The sequence below is a fragment of the Anomaloglossus baeobatrachus genome, chromosome 4 (assembly GCF_048569485.1).
Source record: "Anomaloglossus baeobatrachus isolate aAnoBae1 chromosome 4, aAnoBae1.hap1, whole genome shotgun sequence".
NCBI classification, from domain to species: domain Eukaryota; kingdom Metazoa; phylum Chordata; class Amphibia; order Anura; family Aromobatidae; genus Anomaloglossus; species Anomaloglossus baeobatrachus.
The window spans coordinates 220454519-220480971 of record NC_134356.1 but is presented as its reverse complement, the minus strand read 5'-3'; the positions used below and the strand labels follow the sequence as shown (position 1 = coordinate 220480971).

The following is a 26453-nucleotide window of genomic DNA, read 5'->3' as shown; positions in this document are numbered from 1 at the left end:
TGCAAATTGTGCTCCGCAGCAACATCCCACCTATATTCAGGCCCTGGGACAACACCTCCCCTACCCGTGGAGGAGATAACATCCAGCTGCCCCACTCCATCAGTCCTGGGCATAACCCCCAGCGGCAGTGGCGGTGTCACTCACAATCACCACACACCACGGGTGGAGTCACTGACAAAACCTTCCCCATCTAATAATCCCCCTTTTTCACTTGCGGACTGACGGGTGCTCAGGCCCGGGTCCAACTTCCCCTCGAGCCACCGCCACGACTCCGGATCCGAGCGTCTTGAGCAGCTCCCCTGTCATGGTCTGTCCCCCGCCGGCAACACCGGCGCCGCCTCTTTCGGCCATCTTCGTCCTTCTCTAGCCACGGTGCATGACGCATCACAAGTCATACACACTCGCCGGCATGCAGGTCCTGAGCAGGGCAGATCAAAGTATTGTAGTGCGCCTGCACAGGATCGGCAAGCGTGTATGACGTAGACGAGTCATGCACACAGGCTTCAGAAAGGACGGAGATGGCCGAAAGAGGCGGCGTCAGCACCAGAGAACGGAGACGTCCATATGGCCAACCACACGACCGTTCTGTAAGTATTATAAAGTGTTTTAGAATGCTGTATATAAGAGCCCGATGGTGGTGGCCGCAGCTTATAGGCCAAAAAAGTGGTGACTGGTTCCCTTTAAGAGTGTTACCATCTCAAGCCAATAGACCCTTTCGGGCTCCTCTAAGCTCCAGGGTCTGCACATAGTTACGCCCTTAAGTATCCATCATTAAACCTGCCCATAGTGTCATTAGTGCAGCACGGTGGCTCAGTGGTTAGCACTGCAGTCTTACAGCGCTGGGGTCCTGGGTTCAAATCCCACCAAGGACACCATCTGCAAGGAGTTTGTATGTTCTCCCCGTGTTTGTGTGGGTTTCCTCTGGGTTCTCCGGTTTCCTCCCACACTCCAAAGACATACAAATAGGGACTCTAGATTGTGAGCCCCAATGGGGACAGTGTTGCCAATGTATGTAAAGCGCTGTGGAATTAATAGCGCTATATAAGTGAATAAAATGAATGAATAAAATTATTATTAGTGCTCCAACCTCACCACATGACACGTTTTAGGTTATCAGTAATATAAACATTCACATAACAGTGCAGATCACCTGGCACATACAATGAATGGTATACAGAGATCGCTGCCCTGCAAGGACTGCCTATAAAGCCTCCACTATAGGAGCTAGATGTCAGTAACAACCAATCTGATCACTTCAGTGCAGTACCATATATAAAAGGCTGTCATGTCTATAGATAAGGGCATGGAACACATGTATAAGTAAATGCCCCCTTATCTTATGGCAAAATCATGCATTTCTGACATCCTAAACCTGCAGCCACCAACAATCACCCCGCCACACGCTGCCACCAATCCCTCCCGTCCTCCCATTTACCGCTGCATGGCTCAACAAACAGCTGATCAGAGCGGCTCCCCTCCCCGATCTTTAAAAGTCCCGCGACGTCACTCAGGGCGGGGCCTGACTGCATAGCATAGTGATGGAATAGCGAGGTCCTGCTACGTGCGGGGAAACCATGAGCCAATCACAGGCTCGCTGACCTAACATTTCATTACGGTAACCAATCAGAAATAACGTTATTTTAAAACGGGCGACGCCTCCTTGCTTCCCGAGCATGCGCCTAGTCTCCTTCGTTCATTGGGCAATCTAAGCGTTCTCACCTCGATTCTGGTCGCTGATTGGTCAGCGCCTGGGGCGGAAGAATTGAATTTCTCGGGTGCTTTTTTCTTCTCGCTGTATAATACACTACGTTTGGGTTCCGGCTCGGTGAGGGGCAGCGGACCCGGAGGAGACCGGTTCTGAGGCGGCATGTATTGACCGGTGGTTACCTGCACGTGAGAGCCATTACTGTATACATTCTGCGGCAGAAACTGCTACATGTGGTATTCTAGTGACACCTCGGTGTAAAATGGCCGGAATAGCTCCTGCCTATGTGAGAAGGGATGCATAGTTTCTGTTGCAGGGAAGGTCTCTGTAGGTTTAGTGCTGTGAGCAGCTACTGCCAGTAAGTGCAGGGCACATTGAGTCCAGCACCCCGTCTTCCTTCCCGACTGCCTGTCCTTCCTTCCTTCCTGCATCTGCCTGCCTGTCCTTCCTTCCTTCCTGCAGCTGCCTGTCCTTCCTTCCTGCAGCTGCCTGTCCTTCCTTCCTGCAGCTGCCTGTCCGTCCTTCCTTCCTGCAGCTGCCTGCCTGTCCTTCCTTCCTTCCTGCAGCTGCCTGCCTGTCCTTCCTTCCTTCCTGTAGCTGCCTGCCTGTCCTTCCTTCCTTCCTGTAGCTGCCTGCCTGTCCTTCCTTCCTTCCTTCCTGTAGCTGCCTGCCTGTCCTTCCTTCCTTCCTTCCTGTAGCTGCCTGCCTGTCCTTCCTTCCTTCCTGTAGCTGCCTGCCTGTCCTTCCTTCCTTCCTGTAGCTGCCTGCCTGTCCTTCCTTCCTTCCTGTAGCTGCCTGCCTGTCCTTCCTTCCTTCCTTCCTGTAGCTGCCTGCCTGTCCTTCCTTCCTTCCTTCCTGTAGCTGCCTGCCTGTCCTTCCTTCCTTCCTTCCTGTAGCTGCCTGTCCTTCCTTCCTTCCTTCCTTCCTGTAGCTGCCTGTCCTTCCTTCCTTCCTTCCTGTAGCTGCCTGTCCTTCCTTCCTTCCTTCCTTCCTGTAGCTGCCTGTCCTTCCTTCCTTCCTTCCTGTAGCTGCCTGCCTGTCCTTCCTTCCTTCCTGTAGCTGCCTGCCTGTCCTTCCTTCCTTCCTGTAGCTGCCTGCCTGTCCTTCCTTCCTTCCTGTAGCTGCCTGCCTGTCCTTCCTTCCTGCAGCTGCCTGCCTGTCCTTCCGTCCTGCAGCTGCCTGCCTGTCCTTCCTGCCTTCCTGTTTGCCTTCCTTCCTGCAGCTGGCTGCCTGTCTTTCCTGTTTGCCTGGCCTTCCTGTTTGCCTGGCCTTCCTGTTTGCCTGGCCTTCCTTCCTGTAGCTGCCTGCCTGTCCTTCCTTCCTGTCTGTAGCTGCCTGCCTGTCCTTTCTTCCTTCCTGCAGCTGCCTGCCTGTCTTTCCTGCCTTCCTATTAGCCTTCCTTCCTGCATCTGCCTGCCTGTCCTTCCTGTTTGCCTTCCTTCCTGCAGCTGCCTGTCCTTCCTTCCTGCAGCTGCCTGCCTGTCCTTCCTTCCTGTAGCTGCCTGCCTGTCCTTCCTTCCTTCCTGTAGCTGCCTGCCTGTCCTTCCTTCCTTCCTGTAGCTGCCTGCCTGTCCTTCCTTCCTTCCTTCCTGTAGCTGCCTGCCTGTCCTTCCTTCCTTCCTGTAGCTGCCTGCCTGTCCTTCCTTCCTGCAGCTGCCTGCCTGTCCTTCCGTCCTGCAGCTGCCTGCCTGTCCTTCCTGCCTTCCTGTTTGCCTTCCTTCCTGCAGCTGGCTGCCTGTCCTTCCTGTTTTCCTGTCCTTCCTGTTTGCCTGTCCTTCCTGTTTTTGCCTGGCCTTCCTTCCTGTAGCTGCCTGCCTGTCCTTCCTTCCTGTCTGTAGCTGCCTGCCTGTCCTTCCTTCCTTCCTGCAGCTGCCTGCCTGCCTGTCCTTCCTTCCTTCCTGCAGCTGCCTGCCTGTCTTTCCTGCCTTCCTATTAGCCTTCCTTCCTGCATCTGCCTGCCTGTCCTTCCTGTTTGCCTTCCTTCCTGCAGCTGCCTGTCCTTCCTTCCTGCAGCTGCCTGCCTGTCCTTCCTTCCTTCCTGCAGCTGCCTGCCTGTCCTTCCTGTTTGCCTTCCTTCCTGTTTGCCTTCCTTCCTGCAGCTGCCTGCCTGTCCTTCCTGTTTGCCTTCCTTCCTGTTTGCCTTCCTTCCTGCAGCTGCCTGCCTGTCCTTCCTGCCTTCCTGTTTGCCTTCCTTCCTGCAGCTGCCTGCCTGTCCTTCCGTCCTTCCTGCAGCTGCCTGCCTGTCCTTCCGTCCGTCCGTCCGTCCTTCCTTCCTTCCTGTAGCTGCCTGCCTGTCCTTCCTTCCTTCCTGCAGCTGCCTGCCTGTCCTTCCTGCCTTCCTTCCTGTAGTGACCTGCCTTCTTTTCTGCCTTCCTGTTTGCATTCCTTCCTTGCTGCCTGTTTGTTTTAGGGTTCCCTCCACTGTCCTTACAGCATGACATCAGTATACGTAGAACATATGGGCAGGGATAGTCCAAACATAACAGCCCTTTCCACTCCCCCACAACCACTCTTCCATGGCCTAAGAAGCATAGGATCCATCATCAGTCATTTACGGCAGGTTTGGTGGTGATGCCTAACATGGAAAAGCCTCACCTTAACTGTTGTTTTTTCCTTTTTTCCTTTGTCTATTCCCTTTTCCCTTCCCTATTTCCTCCCTTATTCCTTCTATTTCTTGTATTAAAATTTGTAAAATGTTAATAAAAAGATGCAAACCGAAAAGCCTCACTAGCCAAAACTTAGTGGGGCTCTCGGGGTATCTAATGAGTTGATCACTGTAAACCTATGAATTTTGGGGGAACTAAATGCCTGAAAAATGAGCAGTGAGAAAGAGAACCAGATTAGCACTGAGGGGTTCAACCCACCAATACGACTTACAACTGACCTGAGGAATAGCATCTCACAATAGGTGAAAATGCATTAGCTGCACACCATAGCTGACACCCTGCTGCATCAGACACAGTTGGTGTTGTCACCAACTATGGCCGCTTAACCCTTTTCAGATACTGCTGTCAATAGTGACTGCGGCATCTAGATGGTTAACAGAGCGTGGGGGTTCCCTCTTCATCCCCATTGGCATCCTTAGATCATGATTGTGTGATTGCCGTGGCAATTCACAGCCAAATAACGGCCTTAGTCTGCCGGCTATAGCGACCTGTTCAGAAGGTAAAAATAACATTTTTCTTTTCTGTCTTGCCGTTTTGCATTAAATGGAATCTGTCAGCAGTTTTTTGCTATTTCATCTCATAGCAGCATAATGTAGGCAAAGAGACCGTATTGCCAGTAAAGGTTGTATTTGGCATTCCTGTTGCCCTAGGCATTAAAGAGATTTTCCCACCACTAATGTGTTCCCTTTCTTTTGTCCTAACTATTCTTAACACTTTCCTAATATACTTCTGCTACCTACCCTGCTCTTGTTAGCTAAGTGGTGTCACAATACAAACTCTTTCACTCCCCTGTATATACACCCCTTTTAAAAAGCGTCCCCAGGGTCACAGAACTGGGCATCGGCCATTATACAACCATAACACAGCATCCCTGTACATATACGGCCCGGGACCGAGTACCCCATAGCCCTGGGCAACACATATATGTGCCGACCCCGCGTCAGCGGCCGGGCTGCTCGGATCTGGATCAGCGGTGGCTCGAGGAGCGTCCGGACCCGGGGGTCAAATAAAGGGGGGCTATGTACAGGGGACGGTGTGGAAAGTTTGTGACGCCACCCGTGATGTATGGTAAGGGTAAAGTACCACCGCTGCGGCTGGGAGTACCCGGTGGCGATGGTGTGGTCAGCCAGGTGTTTAGCCCCTCCACGGGTAGGGGGATGCCCCGGGACTCTGTGATGGTGTCGGGGAGGTGCCGTCGGGCCGGTAAGGGTTAATTGCGTACGCACTCGGTCCAATAACACTGACGCTGACAACCGTGGTAAACCAAAGTTCTTGATGACACTGCAGCAGGGAGGCAGCATGCCTGGATCCTGTGCCTGTTGGTGTTGCTTGTTAGCCTGTGACCTTGACCTTGGCACCTCTCTTCTGTAGTTGGTCCCTTTCAACTTAAAACTAAACTGGTCCCGCTCACCCGTATGGCTAACGGAGTGAGCTTGCTCTCAGGGTTCACGCTTGGGATTTTCTGGACTATGCAGTGGGAAAGTCCTATCCCCCTCGTTGCGCTAATACCCCGATTTTGGAGCGGGTGGAGAACGGATCTTGAAGGCTCCGTCCTCGTCGGGTGAATTACCATGACGCCTGAAGCTACTTCCTGGCCTGGGGTCCACGTACCCAGTCATGCCCTGGCCCCTGCCCGGTGATGGCTGTCCTCCTCGACAGTCCGTACCCCTTGTCACAATCCCCTGCGACCGATGTCCAGCTCCTACCAGGCCCAGACCAACGTCTGCCACCTAGTAAACGAGGAGCCCAGCTCCTGACCTCTCCACTTGAGTCACCACTCAACTGTCTAACACTCCTGACCCCCCCCTTAACCAACCCCCCAAGTGGCCAGCCCTATTCCCTTCAGGCTGTCCACTGGTGTGTCTGGTGGGTGTGGTGCAGAGTGTTCCTAGGGTTTTGATTAGCTTGTTCTTAGCAACACCAAAGGTCAGGGACCCATAACCAAGGAGGAGGTGGATATCATGCAGAAGGGCAGATTGCACAATACCCTGTGACGACCTGATAAACCAGGGCATCACATATACATTCTAGAAGCGAGGTTCCCAACCTGGACGTACTGTATAGGTATGTCTTGGTGATCGTGGGTGCACAGGCACTTTGCCCGGGCAATCACCGCCGGGGACTCTGCTTTCCCGACAGCCGAGCCCAGCTCTCAAAGCCAGGGATGGTCACCACAACTTTCCTGGCTGTTTAACCACCTAAATGCTGCTTTTGATATCGATCGCGGCACTTAGGCAATTGGGAAAGGGATCGCCCTCTTCCCTCCTATTAATGCCCCTGAGATGTGTCATGATGACCTCCAGGTCACCAGGCTATGGGAAGCCTCAGGCGTCATGTCTGCAGCATGATTGCTGAAGCTTTTAACAGTGCAGCTCTGACAGCTACACTGTACTGCAATGATCAATTATTGCAGTACAGTATAGCAGCGATCAGAGCAGCAAAAGTTAATGTCTCATATAGTGCTTAAGTAAAAAAAAAAAAATCTAAGAATAAATATCAGAAAATAAAGAACAAATAAATATAAAAAATATTGTAGTAAGTTGTGTGTGAAATAAAAAAATATTTCTGTAAAAACTTCATCATACAGCTGACAAAAAATGGAGAAAAACACTATTAAAAAAGTCATATATAAATAAATATGGTACCACTGAAAACTGTCATTTTGTCCCGCAAAAAAGCAAGCCACCATACAGTTCCATTAGCTAAAACATTAAAAAAATCTATAGCTCTCAGAATACAGCAGGTTTTTTCTTCAATAAAATCATTTTTATGATATAAGAGGCAAAACATAAAAAAAACCTACACCGTGTGCAGAATTATTAGGCAAGTTGTATTTTAGAGGATTTTTTATTATTGATCAACAACTATGTTCTCAATCAACCCAAAAGACTCATAAATATCAAAGCTTAATATTTTTGGCAGTTGGAGTGGATTTTTTTTAGATTTGGCTATCTTTGGAGGATATCTGTTTGTGCAGGTAACTATTAGGCTATGTGCCCACAGGACTCTGTACCCGCGGATTTTGCCACGGAAAACCTGCGGATTTATCTGGATTTTCTAGATAAATCCGCAGGTTTCAGCATGTACAGACACACTCCCCATGTTATCCTATGGGACATGGGAAGTGCTGTGTCCATGCTGCGGAATGTGCGGCTGCGGAATATGCTGCAGATGTCCCGCAGCCGCACATAACTGCATGTCAATTATTCCTGCGGATTTACCTGCGGAAATCCCGGCGCTCCACTATGGAGATAAAGGCCGGGACTTCCGCAGGAATGTCTGCAGGTTTACTGCAGCTATTTCGCTGGAATCCCGCAGCTAAAAATAGCTGTGGGTTCCAGGGATCAGCTGCGAGAAACCTGCGGATATATCCGCAGGTGCAAGCTCCCGTGGGCATATAGCCTTACAGTGCAGACTTATTAGGCAACTTAATAAAAACCCAATATATTCCCATCTCACTTGCTTATTTTCACCAGGTAAACCAACATAACTGCTCAAAATTTAGAAATAAACATTTCTGACATGCAAAAACAAACCCCCAAAAAATTAGTGACCAATATAGCCACCTTTCTTTATGATGACTCTCAACAGCTGACCATCCATAGATTCTGTCAGTTGCTTGATCTTTTTACAATCAACATTGCGTGCAGTAGCCACCACAGTCTCCCAGACACTGTTCCGAGAGGTGTACTGTTTTCCCTCCCTGTAGATCTTACATTTTATGAGGGACCACAGGTTCTCTATGGGGTTCAGATTAGGTGAACAAGGGGGCCATGTCATTATTTTTTCATCTTTTAGACCCTGTGCGCACTAGTGCGTTTTACCCACGGATTTACCCGCGGATTTGCCTCTTGAGAAATGTCTGCAATCTTTGTGCAGACATTTCCCAGCAAATCCTATGTGAAAAAAAAATAGCTGTGCGCACACTGCGGATTTTTCTCAAGAAATTTCCTTGAAGAATTTCTTGAGAAAATTTCTTGAGAAAATGAGCATGTCCATTATTTTCCGCAGGTACGTGCGGAATACCCCCGGAATTTCACTCCATTCACTGGAATGTAATCGCGAAATTCCGGGGGTATACCGCAGGTAGCAAATGATGTGCGGTATACCCCCGGTATAGCCGCGATTTACCTGCGGTAATGCTCATCGCTGCCTGCGGTTTTGCAGTAAGCGATGTCATTATGCCAGGAAAAGGAAGCGGAGCAGAGTAAACACAGACGTCACACTCCCTGGACGCCGCACAGAAGCACTTCCGTGCGACCTCCAGGTGCCCGTGCAGTCTGTGTCCCGCTCCAGCCTCGCGGCTGCCTGCACTGCAGCGTGTTAGTGTGTGCCTGCAGTGTCAGCAGCTTGTCACCCTGCAGCGCAGGCAGACACTGACACAGGCAGACACTGACACTGCACTGCAGGGTGTCAGTGTCTGCCCGCAGTGTCAGCAGCCTGTCACGCGGCAGCGCAGGCAGACACTGACACCCTGCAGTGCTGGCAGCCGCGGGGATGACGATCACTGCAGTAAGGAGGTGAGATCATTACCTGCTGTGACGATCTCCTGACGTCACCGCGGTCACTGCTGTCTATGCCCGTCTCGCGAGCGGCCCGAGACTGTCACTAGCGGTGACGTCACGGGCTCTCTCGATACTTCTGACAACGCGGCGGGCATAGAAGTCAGTGACAGCGCTGACGTCAGCAGTACAGGAGATGATCACAGCAGGTAATGATCTCATCTATCCTCCTGGCAGCAGCGCTCTGCATCCCATTCAGTGACCTGGGCTATTGATGTTAGCTCAGGTCACTGCATTGCTCTCCCAGCCAATGGGGAACATTCTGTTCTTCATTGACTGGGACCGCGACTATGGTATGGATCGCCGTGGGACCCCCCCCCCCTTATTGGATTACGCCGGACGTGGAATTGATTGTTCTTTTCAATAAATTGGTGAAAGGGAATGTTTTGGGGAGTGTTTTTTCAAATAAAACTTTTTTTGTTGTCTATTTTTTATTTCTTACTGACTGGGTTGGTGATGTCAGGTATCTGATAGACGCCTGACCTCACCAACCGCAGGGCTTGATGCCGGGTGACATTACACATCTGGCATCAACCCCATATATTACCTCGTTTGCCAACGCACCAGGGCAACGGGATGAGTTGGGGCGAAGCGCCAGGATTGGCACGTCTAAGGCTGCTTTCACACCTCCGGTTTCTGCAATGCGGCACACTCCGGCACTTTGCAGGAAAATCGCAACCGTTTTTTTTTGCTGCCGATTGCGTTTTTTCTGCATAGACTTAAATTAGTGCCGCATTGTGCCGCATGGCCTTGCGTTCCGTCCGGTTTTTGCCGCATGCGGCAGATTTAGCCGATGCGGCGGCCGGATGGAACGTTGCCTGGCACGTTTTTTCGTGCGGCAAAAAAACCCGCATCGCACCGCATTCGGCCGATGTGGCGCATTTTTCAATGCATGCCTATGGCGGCCGGATGCGGCAATAACCGCATCCGGCCGCCGCATGCGGTTTTTGCCACTGCGCATGTTCAGTAGCATGCCGCAAGCGGCAAAAACCGGACTGGCCGCAAAGAAAAAACTTATGCAAAGGATGCGGTGTGTTCACCGCATCCGTTGCATAGCTTGCACAGCCGGATTGAGCCGCAGAGCTCAAGCCGGATGTGTGAAAGCAGCCTAATGGATGCGCCACTTCTGGGGCGGCTGCGGCCTGCTATTTTTAGGCTGGGGAGTGTCCAATAACAGTGGACCTCCCTAGTCTGAGAATACCAGACCACAGCTGTCCGCTTTACCTCGGCTGGTGATGCAATTTGGGGGGGACCCCACGTTTTTTGTTTTAAATTATTTATTTAATGTAAAATAACAGCGTGGGGTGCCCTCTGTTTTGGATTACCAGCCAAGGTGAAGCTGGCAGCTGTGGTCTGCAGGCTGCAGCCGTCTGCTTTACCCTAGCTGGCTACAAAAGATGGGGGGGACCTCACGTCGGTTTTTTTTTTTTAATTATTTATTTTATGGCTAAATACAATGCTAAGCACCCTTTAGTGCCACATGAAAGTCACTAAAGGGTGCCAGCTTAGAAAATGCAGGGGGGTGGGACATTATATAGGTTTTTCTCATCTATCTATCTATCTATTCATCTATTCATTATCTGTTTATCGATTATCTATATTATTTATTGCAAAACCGCAGGGACCAACCTGCGGCAAATCCGCATGCGTTTTTCCCGCGGATATTTCCGCAGGTGCGGAAATCTTTAATTCCCAGAAGTTTCTTAAGAAATTTTCTTGCGAAAAATCACTTTTCTAGTGCGCACATAGCCTTAGACATTTACCGGCCAGGCACGCTGTGAAGTAGTTGGATGCATGTGATGGAGCGTTGTCCTGCATTTTCTTGAACGATACCGACTTCTTCCTGTAACACTGCTTGAAGGAGTTGTCTTCTAGAAACTGGCAGTAGGTCTTGGAGTTGAGCTTCACTCTATCCTTAACCCGAAAAGGTCCCACAAGTTCATCTTTGATGATTCCAGCCCATACCAGTACCCCACCTCCACCTTGCTGGCATCTGAGTCGGAGTGGAGCTCTCTGCCCTTTACTGATCCAGCCTCTGGCCCATCCATCTGGCCCATCAAGACTCACTCTCATTTCATCAGTCCATAAAACCTTTGAAAAATCAGTCATAAGATATTTCTTGGCCCAGTCTTGACGTTTTATCTTAGGTTTCTTGTTCAAAGGTGGTCGTGTTCCAGCCTTCCTTACCTTTGCCATGTCCCTGAGTATGGCACACCTTGTGCTTTTTGATACTCCTGTAACGTTGCAGCTCTGAAATATGGCCAAACTGGTGGCAAATGGCATCTTGGCAGCTTCACGCTTGATTTTCCTCAATTTATGGGAAGTTATTTTGCGCCTTTTTTGCCCAACACGCTTCTTGCGACCCTGTTAGCTATTTTCCATGAAACGCTTGATTGTTCGGTGATCACGCTTCAAAAGTTTGGCAATTTTAAGACTGCTGCATCCCTCTTCAAGGCATCTCACAATTTTGGACTTTTCAGAGCCCATCAAATCTCTCTTCTGACCCATTTTGCCAAAGGAAAAGTTGCCTAATAATTAAGCACACCTTTATATAGGGTGTTGATGTCATTACACCACACCCCTCCTCATTACAGAGATACACATCACCTAATTTTACTTAATTGGTAGTTGGCTCTCAAACCTATACAGCTTGGAGTAGGACAACATGTATAAAAAGTATCATGTGATCAAAATACTCATTTGCCTAATAATTCTGCACACAGTGTATTTTAGCATTTGGGGGCTCTGCAAATGGAGTCCTGAAACTATTCTAAGAAAATCTGTGCTCTAAAAATCAGATGGTGCTCCTTCCCTCCCGAGACCCGCTGCGTGGCCAAACAGTACTCTACAGTCACGTGTGGGATACTGCCACATTCAGCAGAGAATGTGTAACACATTATTTGGCCTTTTTTTACCTATTCCTCTTGTGAAAACTCTAAATCTTTGGTTAAAACAACATTTTAGTGGTAAAAATGTAATTATTTTGTGTTGACCCCCAATAGTGTAAAATTTTGTGACACCCTTGTAGTGTCAATATGCTCACTGCACCCCTGGATGAATTGAGGGGTGCAGTTAGTAAAATATGGCCTCTTGTGGGGGTTTCTGCTATTAATCACCTCAGACTCATTGTACGTTTAGCGGTAAGTTTTAGGTCAATATGTTTTGTTTCTTAAAACATCGTAAAAATTAAGATTTAGAAAATAAATTTCAAATTTTGAATGTTTATAAACTTAAACTGGGAACCTATATTTTGGAAATTTCCCAAAAGTGATACCCCTTTCAAATCCGCACCTCTCAAAGTATTCAAAACTGTCGTCAGTAAGTTTGCTAATCCTTCAGGTGCTTCACAGGAATTGGCAGAGACTGGAATGAATGAATTAATTTAATATGGTAGTTCATTTTTATACCAAACTGATGTGATCGTCTTAAAAAGCCGCCATAGCTGGGAGATATTTAGGCCATGGAAACCTTCTGGAACACACAAGAATGTTCGTGGGATGCAGATGGGGTTAAAGATGGAGCTTCCTCTGTCAATAACTTGCTGATGTTGTTTTTGACACTGATTATGGTTGATGCAGCAAGGTGTCAGCTATAGTATACAGTTCACACAAACTGTATCTTTCAATGTCGGGAAACAATTTGAGTGGTATTAAAGTAGGACAACCCCTTCTGATACCTCGTTTTCCCCATGTAAAATAATAAAGCCTATACTTACCTTCCATCAGTGCCTGGGCTCGCGGTGCAGGGGCTCACGTGGGGTTCCGATGTCACGTAAGCCCCGTTGTCAATCAGCGCTGGCTTCCTTATCCCTGCCTTTTGACCAAAGGAGTTAATCAACATGAAGGGAGTGCTGCAGCTGTGCTCACTTCCTGTAGATTCATCATTTGGCCGGAAGGCGGGGATACAGAAGCCAACACCGATTTGACAACTGGGCTTGCATGACGTCACAACCCCTCTTGAGCCCTGGCACTGCGAGCCCGGACATTGTTGGAACGGAGCTGGTATGGAAGGTGAGCATAGGCTTTATTATTTTACCCGGGGAAAATGTAGTATCAGAAGGGGTTGTCCTAGAAGTGGACATCCCTATTAAGGGCCATGAACATAAGATGCCACTGCCAAAAGTCAACTCAAATGCAATATAGTAGCCCACACAGGTCTAAAATGAGTTTATTGGAGTTGAATAATGACTGGGAGAGCAATATATCGTTGTATTTTGGAGTTTATCATGAGGGCCTATTATTAATGATTTTTTTTATATTCCTGTTTTCTCCAGTGCTCCCGGTTCCTTGAGAGCTGACATTTAAAGCCATGGCGGACAATCCCTCCAAAACATCAGATGGCAAAAAGTCTTCTTCGGGTCTTGCCTTTCGTACAAATTGTCGAATGCTTTTAAATCTGCGGAGAGACAAAGATGCTTCTGTTGTTTATTCTCCAGACCAACCATTAACACCAATCACTGACCTTGCTGTGGGCTTTAGTAACCTAAGTACTTTATGTGGGTAAGTATTTTACTAGTTCGTCTAGACTTGTTTTAGCGATTGCCAGACAGATTTTAACCAGGTGTAAGAACGATTCACAAACTCCAATAGAACAATAGCCCCAGTGTAAAAATTGCAAGATTACAAATTTAGCTCTTTAAGTAACATAATGACCTGCCGAAAAAAATCTAGAATTGCTATTTTTATACATTCCACCTCACGAAAAAGTCGAATAGAAAGAGATGAAAAAGTTGTAAGCATCCGTAAATATTACCATAGAAATCCACATTTTTGCACAACAAGATGAAGCCCTTACAGAGCTCCTTTGACCGTACATTGTAAAACACATATGGTTGAGGTATATACCGTATTTTCTGGTGTATAAAACGACTGGGCGTATAAGACGACCCCCAACCTTTCCAGTTAAAATACAGAGTTTGGGATATATCGTATATACTCTAGTCTAAAGGCCCAGTCACACACAACGACTTACCAGTGATCCCGACAACAATACAACCTGATAAGGATCGCTGGTAAGTAACTGGGAGATCGCTGGTGAGATGTCACACAGTCAGGCCTTACCAACGACGCAGTAACGATGAGCGTCCTGTATAATGATCTCGGCAGCGGTGGGACCCTGTTAGGTCGTTGGTAGGTGTCAAACACAGCGATGCGTCCTGCCCAGCAGGACATCGCCTTTTAGAAAGCCAGATAGGACACATGAGAAAGCCTTATGCATCATTAATTTATGTGGTTACACCCTCTATAAGCCATATAGAAAAACTGAGAGAAAAGGAGGGGAGTAGCAACTAATATCAGGTGTTTGAAAAATAGACTTCAAACAAGATCAACTCTATTAAAGTATATATATCTTTATTAAATACAAAAAAAGCGTATTAAAATTTGCAAAATGAGTGATCCAGAGTTTACAAAGTTAAATATAACAGGTGGACAAGTGAAAAGATCCAGAGCAAGGCAATTAGGTCTGGAAGGCTGCCATGGGAAGTGAGAGCAAAAATAGCCCCAACATGTGAAAATCAAGTCCAAGTGACAGTGCACATATCAGCATTATAGTACACATGATAACTTACCCATGGTAAAGCCTAGACAGACCCACAGCCACCGCCACCCAACGCGTTTTGTGGTCTTCCTCAGGGGACTGCGACATGGTGTGCAAAGAGAGGGGTCCTTTTAACTGTGCCCCAATGATGACATACAGGCCAGACGTCCATTCAGGCCGCATGAGGGGGCGGGATCCCATTCCGAGCGGCTGGTATCGGGCCGTTCCCGGAAATGACGCGGGCGTTAGCAGTGTCGTCACACTGTGCCCGCCCCATCCCGTTGAGGAAGCAGTCATTCAAGGACGCTCAGAAGGGGGCCACACCGCGCATGCGCGCCGCGGGCGCGGCCATTTTTAAGAAGGGCACAGAAAAGGGCAAACGGAAAAGGGACCTGAATACAGGTAAAAAGATATAGGTAGCATGAACAACACTGGGAGAATGAAGGGAGATCACTCAACACCAAATGTCAGTACTGGGTGATGAAAATAAGTCAGATATTTAAACTCCCAGACATACAATTCTCCAGTCCTTGCTGTCATAAAGGTATAAGATGTATACATATCGCGACCATAGGATCATCCTAAAGTAGGTTCCCACAGATACATCTCTCTCATCCTCGCAGCCACAGGTGCATAATATATGTAATTATCATGACATAAAAATCATGAAATAAAAAATAATAGCATCCATATTATATTTGTATTAATATGCACCTACTAAATGCAGAGCAAAGAGAGATGCAGATGGAGCCACAAGAAGTAACATATATTATGGCATGAACGACTAAAATGTATATGTCACAAGGCAAAGAAAACTAAGGTCAGACAAAAGGATCCAGCATGATGTGGGCCACGGCTCACATCCACAAAGTGGAATAGAGACGGAGTCCACATCAGGCGGAATCCTGGTTACACTAAACAGTGTCAAAATAGAATTAAGTTGATTCATGAAGACATCAAACAAAGATATAGAAAGCTATCTTGATATTCACAAACACCCAATAAATGACATAGAAAGGATTGGTGTCCCGTTGTTTCGCGCTTCTAAATAAGAGAATATCTTGAAAGGAATCCAGTGTCCACGAGAAGTATTTCGAAAGAGCCAGAGAAAAAGGAAGGTCCCTCTTGATCATAGATGGACAGATGAACTAACAATAAATGGAAATCAGAATAAAATTACAACAAGGTACTAAACACACCATTAAAACCAAAAACAGAGGAGAGGAGTAAAACTATTCCTGTAGATCAGGGATGGGGAACCTCCGGCCCGCGGGCCGTATGCGGCCCGCGATGACCTTTTCTGTGGCCCCCGGGGCACTGGTGCAGATTCCCAGTGGCTGCGGTGCTCGGGCAGCCGCTCATCTTGTCTATTGCTGGGAGACAGCACTGGGGGTGGGTGGGACTTCTTCCCCCCCTGGCTCCTACATGCTCCCTGTGAAATTACATCTAGAATCAGAGTGATGGGGGAAGGGCCTGTACGGGACATAGAAGGCTGCATAGTGCTGTGCGTGCTGCCTCTCACCCTCCCGTTCTGTGCTCGGCTGCTCAGGTCTAGGAGGTCTTTTCTTGGAGAGAAGACGAGAATGAAGCCAGCCCTTGAGCTGAGCTGCTGCATCCATCACTTGTGCTGCACCTGATCTTACAGGGCACCTAAGCAGCAGGTACTTATATCTGCGCTAAGTGTGTTTATATCTAATATATACCACCATATATCAAATGTATTTGTGACTTCAGTGTCCAGCGTCTGTTGTGTATACATGTGTGTGTGCTGTGTATACAGCTTGTGCATGTGCTGTGTATACGGCGTGTGTGCTGTGTATACGGCGTGTGTGCTGTGTATACGGCGTGTGTGCTGTGTATGTGCTGTGTATACGGCGTGTGCGCTGTGTATACGGCGTGTGTGCTGTGTATGTGCTGTGTATACGGCGTGTGTGCTGTGTATACGGCGTGTGTGCTGTGTATACGGCGTGTGCGCTGTGTATACGGCGTGTGTGCTGTGTATGTGCTGTGTATACGGCGTGTGTGCTGTGTATACGGCGTGTGCGCTGTGTATACGGCGTGTGCGCTGTGTATACGGCGTGTGTGCTGTGTATGTGCTGTGTATACGGCATGTGTGCTGTGTATGTGCTGTGTATACGGCGTGTGCGCTGTGTATACGGCGTGTGTGCTGTGTATGTGCTGTGTATACGGCGTGTGTGCTGTGTATGTGCTGTGTATACGGCGTGTGTGCTGTGTATGTGCTGTGTATACGGCGTGTGTGCTGTGTATGTGCTGTGTATACGGCGTGTGTGCTGTGTATGTGCTGTGTATACGGCGTGTGCGCTGTGTATACGGCGTGTGCGCTGTGTATACGGCGTGTGCGCTGTGTGTGCGGCATGTGTGCGCGCTGTTTATACGGCGTGTGTCTGCTGTGTATACGGCGTGTGTGTGCTGTGTATACGGCATGTGTGTGCTGTGTATACGGCGTGTGTGTGCGCGCGCTGTTTGTTGTGTTTGGCACTTAATAAAGTTTCATATTGTAAGGTTTATTGGTATATCTAATTCCTGGTGTGCACATGTTTACATGCAGAGCTTTTTTTCTTCTCCTTATGTACTGTGTATACGGCTTGTTGAGTGCTATGTATGGCTTGTTGAGTGCTGTGTATGGCTTGTGTGTGTGCTGTATACGGCGTGTGTGCGCTGTATACGGCGTGTGAGTGCTGTGTATGGCTTGTGTGTGTGCTGTATACGGCGTGTGAGTGCTGTGTATGGCTTGTGTGTGTGCTGTATACGGCGTGTGAGTGCTGTGTGTATGGCTTGTGTGTGTGCTGTATACGGCGTGTGAGTGCTGTGTGTATGGCTTGTGTGAGTGCTGTATACGGCGTGTGAGTGCTGTGTATGGCTTGTGTGTGTGCTGTATACGGTGTGTGAGTGCTGTGTATGGCTTGTGTGAGTGCTGTATACGGCGTGTGAGTGCTGTGTATGGCTTGTGTGTGTGCTGTATACGGCGTGTGAGTGCTGTGTATGGCTTGTGTGTGTGCTGTATACGGCGTGTGAGTGCTGTGTATGGCTTGTGTGTGTGCTGTATACGGCGTGTGAGTGCTGTGTGCAGTATACAGTATCTCCTGTGCATGTGTACTGTATATGGCCAGTGTGTATCGTGGGTGGTGTAAAATAGGACAACTGTGTCAAGGCTGTGTGCAGTATACGGCCAGTGTCAGAGCGGTGTGTGTATGTACAGTGTCTCCTGTGTGATATATATGATTTACCAATCTGCGCTTCAAACAAAGACAAACCTGGAAAAGCAGTTGTGAGAAGCAAACATCACAGCGCACCAAAGAGAATCATCTACGGCCGCCACAGTAGGGGTATAGGGGAGAGTTAATTGCTTGACTAATTATAGCCGGGTCATTTTCAAGTTGATAATTTTGTGCGGCCCCCGAAGGTTGGTAGAATTTTCCAAATGGCCCCCGGCAGTAAAAAGGTTCCCCACCCCTGCTGTAGATACTACAGGAATGGTGCGAAAGATAACTTTTCGTTTAGCCCAGATGATGTCATTGTCCCTAGTGTCACTATCCAGCGACATTCTAGTTTTGCCAGCGCTTTTTTTTATGATTCCCACCTCTTATACCTAGTTTCAGCCTGTCAATCCCTCTTACTTTCAAAGAGGAGGGGTCGCAAGCATGATATAATTTAAAGTGTCGGAGGATGGTTTTTAAGGCCTCGAGATCAAATCCTGTGGACAAAAGGGGAAACGTGGTAATCTGGCCTTTAGGCAGTTATGGGACCGTGACACATATATTCCCCTATCTGGTAACCCCACAAAAAGGTTTGAGTCTGAATTAGAGTATATCCTTGAGGCGGCCTTTCTGAGCGGTGTCATCACGAAAAAGGTATATGAGGGTCTCCACACAAAGTTCCCGGTAACACCCACCTTCTACTTATTACCAAAGATACATAAAAATCCTGCATGTCCCCCGGGGTGTCCGATTGTCTCTTTCATCGGAGGGCTATGCGATGACATTTGTAAGTTTTTATTGAATTTTATTTACATCCTTTAGTTGAAACGCTGCCCTCCTTTGTCAGGGACACCTCGGATGTCTTGAGGAGGATTGATGGTATCTCTTTGGATGGTGGTGTGTTGCTGGTGACAGTTGATGTGGAGACCCTTTATTCATGTATTAGGCACTGCGACGGGATGGCCGCTGTGAGATGTTTTCTCCGGATGAGCAATTGGGATGTTGAAATGCAGAATTTGATCCTGGAATTGTTGGAGTATATACTTACCCACAATTTTTTCTTATTCAAGGATCGGTTCTTCCTCCAGAAACGCGGCACTGCAATGGGCGCGGCGTGCGCCCCGTCATACGCTAACCTCTTTCTGGGGTCGTGGGAGAGGGAGGTTCTCGGTGACGGGGCCTGCGCCGCCTCCCCAGTGCAGTGTTGGCTTAGATATATTGACGACATCCTTATTTTCTGGAGGGGAACCGACCTTGAATTACAGGAATTTATCACATCCCTAAATTGTAATGATTTAAACATCAAACTCGCCTATAAGTGGGACCCAGTGGAGGTGGATTTCTTGGATATCAAGGTGATGACTTTACCTGATCGTACTGTCCAGACCACTATTTTTAGAAACGAGACCTCCGTGAACAGCATCCTGCATGCATCATCAGCCCATTTGCCCTCTACAATTAGGGCAATTCCAACAGGGCAGTTCTTGCGTGCACGGAGGGTCTGTTCAACGGTTCAATCCTTTGAACATCAGGCTCTGGACCTTAAAGAGCGCTTCAGAGATATAAAGCGAGGATATGGTAGAGCGAGGACCACACCTAGAGACCAACTTCTTACACAAACAGAAAAATAAACATCAAGACACCACCATTCGATTAATTTCGACTTCACAATAATCAATGGGAAGATATTAGGGGAATACTATGTAGACACTGGTCTATTTTGAAGACCGAACCATCACTGAGATCAGTACTCCCCAGATATCCAGCATTGACAGCGCGGAAGAATCGGAATTTAAAGGATTATCTAGTGCATAGTCACTATGCCCCTAAAACCCCTCCTCTTTTCAATGCTGGGCCACCTCGGTGGGGATGTTTCCCTTGCGGGACATGCCTATAATGCCGCAACATTGAAAGGACCAAAACCTTTGTGTCGGCGGATGGAAAAAGGAACTTTGAGATCAGGCACTTCATTACTTGCAGCACTGAATACGTGATTTACGCGGCCCCATGCGGCTGTGGACTGACATATGTGGCATTAACATCCAGACAGTTCCGTGTCCGGGTGCGCGAACATGTCAGGGACATCATCGCTGCAGGGGAGGTGTCTGATCTCGAGGCCTTAAAAACCATCCCCCGACACTTTAAATTATATCATGCTTGTGACCTCTCCCCTTTGAAAGTAAGAGGGATTGACCGGCTGAAACTAGGTATAAGAGGTGGTAATCATAAAAAAAAAAAAAAAGCTCTGGCAAAACTAGAATGTCGCTGGATAGTAACACTAGGGACAATGACACCAACTGGGCTAAACGAACAGTAATCTTTCGCAGCATTCCTGTAGTATCTACAGGAATAGTTTTACTCCTCTCCCCTGTTTTTGGTTTTAATGGTGTGTTTAGTACCTTGTTGTAATTTTATTCTGATTTCCATTTATTGTTCATCTGTCCATCTATGATCAAGAGGGACCTTCCTTTTTCTCTGGCTCTTTCGAAATACTTCTCGTGGACACTGGATTCCTTTCAAGATATTCTCTTATTTAGAAGCGCGAAACAACAGGACACCAATCCTTTCTATGTCATTTATTGGGTGTTTGTGAATATCAAGATAGCTTTCTATATCTTTGTTTGATGTCTTCATGAATCAACTTAATTCTATTTTGACACTGTTTAGTGTAACCAGGATTCCGCCTGATGTGGACTCCGTCTCTATTCCCACTTTGTGGATGTGAGCCGTGGCCCACATCATGCTGGATCCTTTTGTCTGACCTTAGTTTTCTTTGCCTTGTGACATATACATTTTAGTCGTTCATGCCATAATATATGTTACTTCTTGTGGCTCCATCTGCATCTCTCTTTGCTCTGCATTTAGTAGGTGCATATTAATACAAATATAATATGGATGCTATTATTTTTTATTTCATGATTTTTATGTCATGATAATTACATATATTATGCACCTGTGGCTGCGAGGATGAGAGAGATGTATCTGTGGGAACCTACTTTAGGATGATCCTATGGTCGCGATATGTATACATCTTATACCTTTATGACAGCAAGGACTGGAGAATTATATGTCTGGGAGTTTAAATATTTGACTTATTTTCATCACCCAGTACTGACATTTGGTGTTGAGTGATCTCCCTTCATTCTCCCAGCGTTGTTCATGCTACCTATATCTTTTTACCTGTATTCAGGTCCCTTTTCCGTTTGCCCTTTTCTGTGCCCTTCTTAAAAATGGCCACGCCCGCGGCGCGCATGCGCGGTGTGGCCCCCTTCTGAGCGTCCTTGAATGACTGCTTCCTCAACGGGATGGGGCGGGCACAGTGTGACGACGCTGCTAACGCCCGCGTCATTTCCGGGAACGGCCCGATACCAGACGCTCGGAATGGGATCCCGCCCCCTCATGCGGCCTGAATGGACGTCTGGCCTGTATGTCATCATTGGGGCACAGTTAAAAGGACCCCTCTCTTTGCACACCATGTCGCAGTCCCCTGAGGAAGTCCACAAAACGCGTTGGGTGGCTGTGGGTCTGTCTAGGCTTTACCATGGGTAAGTTATCATGTGTACTATAATGATGATATGTGCACTGTCACTTGGACTTGATTTTCACATGTTGGGGCTATTTTTGCTCTCACTTCCCATGGCAGCCTTCCAGACCTAATTGCCTTGCTCTGGATCTTTTCACTTGTCCACCTGTTATATTTAACTTTGTAAACTCTGGATCACTCATTTTGCAAATTTTAATACGCTTTTTTGTATTTAATAAAGATATATATACTTTAATAGAGTTGATCTTGTTTGAAGTTTAGATTTCAAATACCTGATATTGGTTGCTACTCCCCTCCTTTTCTTTGTTTTTCTATAGGACATCGCCTTTTGAAGAAAATGGTCCGGACCATTCTGCAATGACTAGCGATCTCACAGCCGGGGCCTGAGCGCTGGTAGGTGTCACACATAACGAGATCACTGGCGAGATCGTTGCTACGTCACAGAAACTGTGACTCAGCAACGATCTTGTTAGCGATCTCTTTGTATGTGACGGGGCCTTAGGCTATGTGCACACGCTGCGTTTTTTTGACGCTGCATTTTTGTGCGGTTTTGGCCGCTAAAAACGCATGCGTTTTTACCGCGATTTGGTGCGTCTTTGGCTGCCTTTTGCTGCGTTTTTGATCTCTGCATTTTTCTGCGTTTTTCCAATGCATTGCATTGGAGGGAAAACGCAGGAAAGAATTGACATGTCCATTTTTTTTTTTTTTTATTTTTTTTTTTTCTTTGTCGCTCCATTGGGAGACCCAGACAATTGGGTGTATAGCTTCTGCCTCCGGAGGCCACACAAAGTATTACACTTTAAAAAGTGTAACCCCTCCCCTCTGCCTATACACCCTCCCGTGGATCACGGGCTCCTCAGTTTTATGCTTTGTGTGGAAGGAGGCACACATCCACTCATGCATTCTCATATTAGTTATGTCGGTTGGAAGAAAAGAGGGCCCCCACGGGGCCCCCGGCATGTTCCCTTCTCACCCCACTACGTCGGCGGTGTTGTTAAGGTTGAGGTACCCATTGCGGGTACAAAGGCCGGAGCCTCATGCCGTCTCCTTCACCATCCCTTAGCGGCTCTGGGAGAAGTGGGATCCTGAACGGTCATCCATTTGCTGGGACCGTGCTCCCTCCGCAGCCCCTGTGGGAATCTGTCGGACCGGAGTCTATTCAACCTCAGGGACCGGGCCCTGCAACTATAAGGTACTCTGTGTCCCCATTGGGGACTGTGCAGGAGCGCACCTTCTTCCCGGACGCTGCGGCAGCTGCTGAATTGAGAAGACTGGTGGACTTCCGCGCCGACCATGCCTGCTTGTCGGGCGCGGTCTCAAATTTAGTCCCCGGCTTCAGCGCGGCCTAGTCGCAAAAATCCCGCCCCCGGGCCTGCCTGTCAGGGATAAGGGCGGGACTGCCGACCTGACGTCGGATGTGAGGGCTGGAGCATCCTGCATGTTTCCTCCCCCCTCACTGATCACTGTGGGGACCCCAGATTCCCGCACTTTCCTGGCGCCGCCCACGGCTCCACTCCTCCCCTGAGAGCTCCGGCAGCCATTTTTTGGGCATTCTGGCGGTGGAGGATTCTCAGGAACAGCTCTGCAGCTCCGGGGGACCTAAGGCTGGGAATCTGGAGGACACACACTCCGCTTGTTAGCGGTCGGTAAGCCACACCGGTCACCCGGTGCTGGTCCCCCCCTAGGGTGCCGGAATAGATACGTATTTATATATATATTTCTATTCGGTCGGGCTGTATACCCTTTTTTGCCCATATACCCTCAGTGATCATTCTCCTAGGAGACAACAGCATGTCGTCCACAAGGAGCAAAGCTGTTAAGGCACAGGGTTTTTTTGCGGCCTGTACCTCTTGTGGGGCTATGTTACCTGCGGATTCCACCTACCCTCACTGTGAGCAATGCTCGACCCCTGTTTCGCTTGCTCAGCCGGAGCCTCGGTCACTAGTGGGCCCCTCGGCTCATGTAGACCCCCCTGCTCCCCCTGTCCAGGCGGCAGGGACAGAGTTCGCCTCTTTTGCTGAGAAACTCTGAGTCACTTTCACAATCCATGGCTCAGTCTATGGACAAATGGTCTGCCAAGCTGCTAGAAGCTTTGCAGTCCAGACCGGTCCTTACACAGGCCCCGGCCCCTGTTGGATCGTCGCCTCCGGGCCCCTCTCGGTCCGAGCCGCAGCCCGCTCCCAGGTTGGGCCCTAGGTCCTACGCGGAGGACTCCTGCCAGGACCAAAGTCCTAGCCAGGCTAAGCGAGCTCGCTGGGAATCTTCCCCGACTTCTTCACGCTGCTCGGGTTCCCAGCTTGAGGACTCTCTGGAGGACGAGGCGGACGTAGCAGCTCAGGGTTCTGACCCTGACGTCGCCCTTAACCTTGATACACCTGAGGGGGACGCATTAGTGAATGATCTTATCTCGTCCATCAACCAGGTGTTGAATCTCTCTCCCCCGCCTCCTACTGTAGAGGAGTCGGCGTCTCAGCAGGAGAAACACCAGTTTCGGTTCCCCAAACGTACACTTAGTGCGTTCTTCGATCACTCTAACTTCAGAGACGCTGTCCAGAAGCCCAGAGCGGTCCCGGACAAGCGCTTTACTAAGCGCCTCACTGACACGCGTTACCCCTTCCCCTCTGAAGTCGTTAAGGGTTGGGCTCAATGTCCCAAGGTGGATCCTCCAGTCTCTAGATTGGCGGCTAGATCTGTGGTATCGGTTGCAGATGGCTCATCGCTAAAGGATGCCACTGACAGGCAGATAGAGCTCCTGGTGAAATCCATCTATGAGGCCACGGGCGCGTCTTTTGCCCCGGCCTTTGCAGCCGTGTGGGCACTCCAAGCTATCTCAGCTTGTCTGGCTGAGATTAATGCTGTCACACGTAATTCTGCTCCGCAAGTTGCGTCTTTGACTTCTCAAGCGTCAGCTTTTTCTTCCTACGCCATGAACGCAGTCCTAGACTCTGCTAGCCGTACAGCTGTGGCATCCGCTAACTCTGTGGCAGTCCGCAGGGCCATGTGGCTGCGCGAATGGAAGGCAGACTCGGCCTCCAAGAGGTTCTTAACCGGTTTGCCGTTTTCTGGCGAACGCTTGTTTGGCGAACGATTGGATGAGATTATTAAGGAATCCAAGGGAAAGGACTCCTCCTTACCCCAGTCCAAACCTAAGAGACCTCAGCAACGGAAAATACAATCGAGGTTTCGGTCCTTTCGTCCCTCCGCCAAGCCCCAATCCTCTTCGTCCAGCAGGCAGGAGAAAGGCCAGAAGAACTCCAATGCGTGGCGGTCTAAGTCACGCCCCCAAAGGCCGCAAGAGGCACTGCCTCCAAGGCGGCCTCCTCATGACTCTCGGCATCCCCTAACCGCATCCTCGGTCGGTGGCAGGCTCTCCCGCTTTGGCGACGCCTGGTGGCCACATGTTCAAGACCGATGGGTGAGAGACATTCTGTCTCACGGGTACAGGATCGAGTTCAGCTCCCGTCCTGCGGCTCGTTTCTTCAGAACCTCTCCGCCTCCCGCTCAGGCCGACGCACTTTTTCAGGCAGTGGACGCTCTGAAGACAGAAGGAGTTGTGACACCCGTTCCCTTTCAGGAACATGGTCGCGGCTTTTACTCCAACTTGTTCGTGGTGCCAAAAAAGGATGGATCATTCCGTCCCGTTCTGGACCTCAAGCTGCTCAACAGACACGTGAGAACCAGACTGTTTCGGATGGAATCTCTCCGCTCGGTCATTGCCTCGATGTCACAAGGAGACTTCCTAGCATCGATCGACATCAAGGATGCTTATCTCCACGTGCCGATCGCACCCGAACATCAACGCTTCTTGCGTTTCGCCATCGGGGACGAACACCTTCAGTTCGTGGCATTGCCTTTCGGCCTGGCGACAGCCCCACGGGTTTTCACCAAAGTCATGGCATCCGTCGTGGCGGTCCTACACTCTCAGGGCCACTCGGTGATTCCCTACTTAAGACGATCTCCTAGTCAGGGCCCCTTCTCGGGTGGCGTGTCAAAACAGCCTTACCGTCGCTCTGGCGACTCTCCAGCAGTTCGGGTGGATCATCAACTTCCTGAAATCCAAGTTGACACCGACCCAATCACTGACTTACCTCGGGATGGAGTTTCATACACAGTCAGCGGTAGTTTAGCTACCGCGGGACAAACAGCTTTCTCTGCAGGCAGGGGTACAATCACTTCTTCGGAGTCAGTCACACCCCTTAAGGCGCCTCATGCACTTCCTGGGGAAGATGGTGGCAGCGATGGAGGCAGTGCCGTTCGCACAATTCCATCTACGGCCACTCCAATGGGACATTCTCCGCAAATGGGACAGGAGGTCGGCTTCCCTCGACAGGAACGTCTCTCTTTCCCTTGCAACCAAGACGTCACTTCAGTGGTGGCTCCTTCCCAATTCTCTATCGCAGGGAAAATCCTTCCTACCCCCAACCTGGGCTGTGGTCACCACGGACGCGAGCCTGTCAGGGTGGGGAGCGGTTTTTCTCCACCACAGGGCTCAGGGGACCTGGACTCCGATAGTCTTCCCTTCAGATCAATGTTCTGGAGATAAGGGCAGTGTATCTAGCCCTATTGGCTTTTCATCGGTGGCTGGAGGGCAGGCAGATCCGTATCCAGTCGGACAACGCCACTGCCGTCGCATACATCAATCACCAAGGCGGCACTTGCAGTCGTCAAGCCTTCCAGGAAGTCCGGCGGATTCTGCAGTGGGTGGAAGCCACAGCCTCCACCATCTCCGCAGTTCACATCCCGGGCGTAGAAAACTGGGAAGCAGATTTTCTCAGTCGTCAGGGCATGGATGCGGGGGAATGGTCTCTGCACCCAGAAGTGTTTCGAGAGATCTGTCGCCGCTGGGGAATGCCGGACGTCGATCTCATGGCGTCACGGCACAACAACAAAGTCCCGGCATTCATGGCACGGTCTCAGGATCACAGAGCTCTGGCGGCGGACGCGTTAGTTCAGGACTGGTCGCAGTTTCGACTGCCTTGTGTGTTTCCTCCTCTGGCGATGCTGCCCAGAGTGTTACGCAAGATCAGGTCCGACTGCCGTCGCGCCATTTTCGTCGCTCCAGACTGGCCGAGGTGGTCGTGGTACCCGGATCTGTGGCATCTCACGGTGGGTCAACCATGGGCGCTTCCAGACTGCCCAGACTTGCTGTCACAAGGGCCATTTTTCCATCTGAATTCTGTGGCCCTCAACCTGACTGTGTGGCCATTGAGTCCTGGCTCC

At 49.3% G+C, this 26453-nt stretch overlaps 2 protein-coding genes across 4 annotated transcripts in view; one reads left to right on the top strand and one right to left on the bottom strand.

The window, feature by feature from the left end:
- The window catches only part of LOC142301387 (oocyte-specific histone RNA stem-loop-binding protein 2-like), a 36852-nt gene extending 35313 nt beyond the window's left edge, over window positions 1-1539 (bottom strand). Inside the window, exon 1 of the mRNA XM_075342379.1 lies at window positions 1436-1539. Coding sequence (XP_075198494.1) covers window positions 1436-1443 — 8 coding nt within the window. The 5' untranslated portion in view covers window positions 1444-1539. The remainder of the gene's footprint in view (window positions 1-1435) is intronic.
- Window positions 1540-1759: 220 nt separating this feature from the next.
- Window positions 1760-26453, top strand: part of CDC25C (cell division cycle 25C) — a 154903-nt gene continuing 130209 nt past the window's right edge. For all 3 annotated transcript variants that reach the window (XM_075344674.1, XM_075344673.1, XM_075344672.1), the window contains exons 1-2: window positions 1760-1893; window positions 13207-13432. In XM_075344674.1, coding sequence (XP_075200789.1) covers window positions 13242-13432 — 191 coding nt within the window. In that variant the 5' untranslated portion in view covers window positions 1760-1893; window positions 13207-13241. The remainder of the gene's footprint in view (window positions 1894-13206; window positions 13433-26453) is intronic.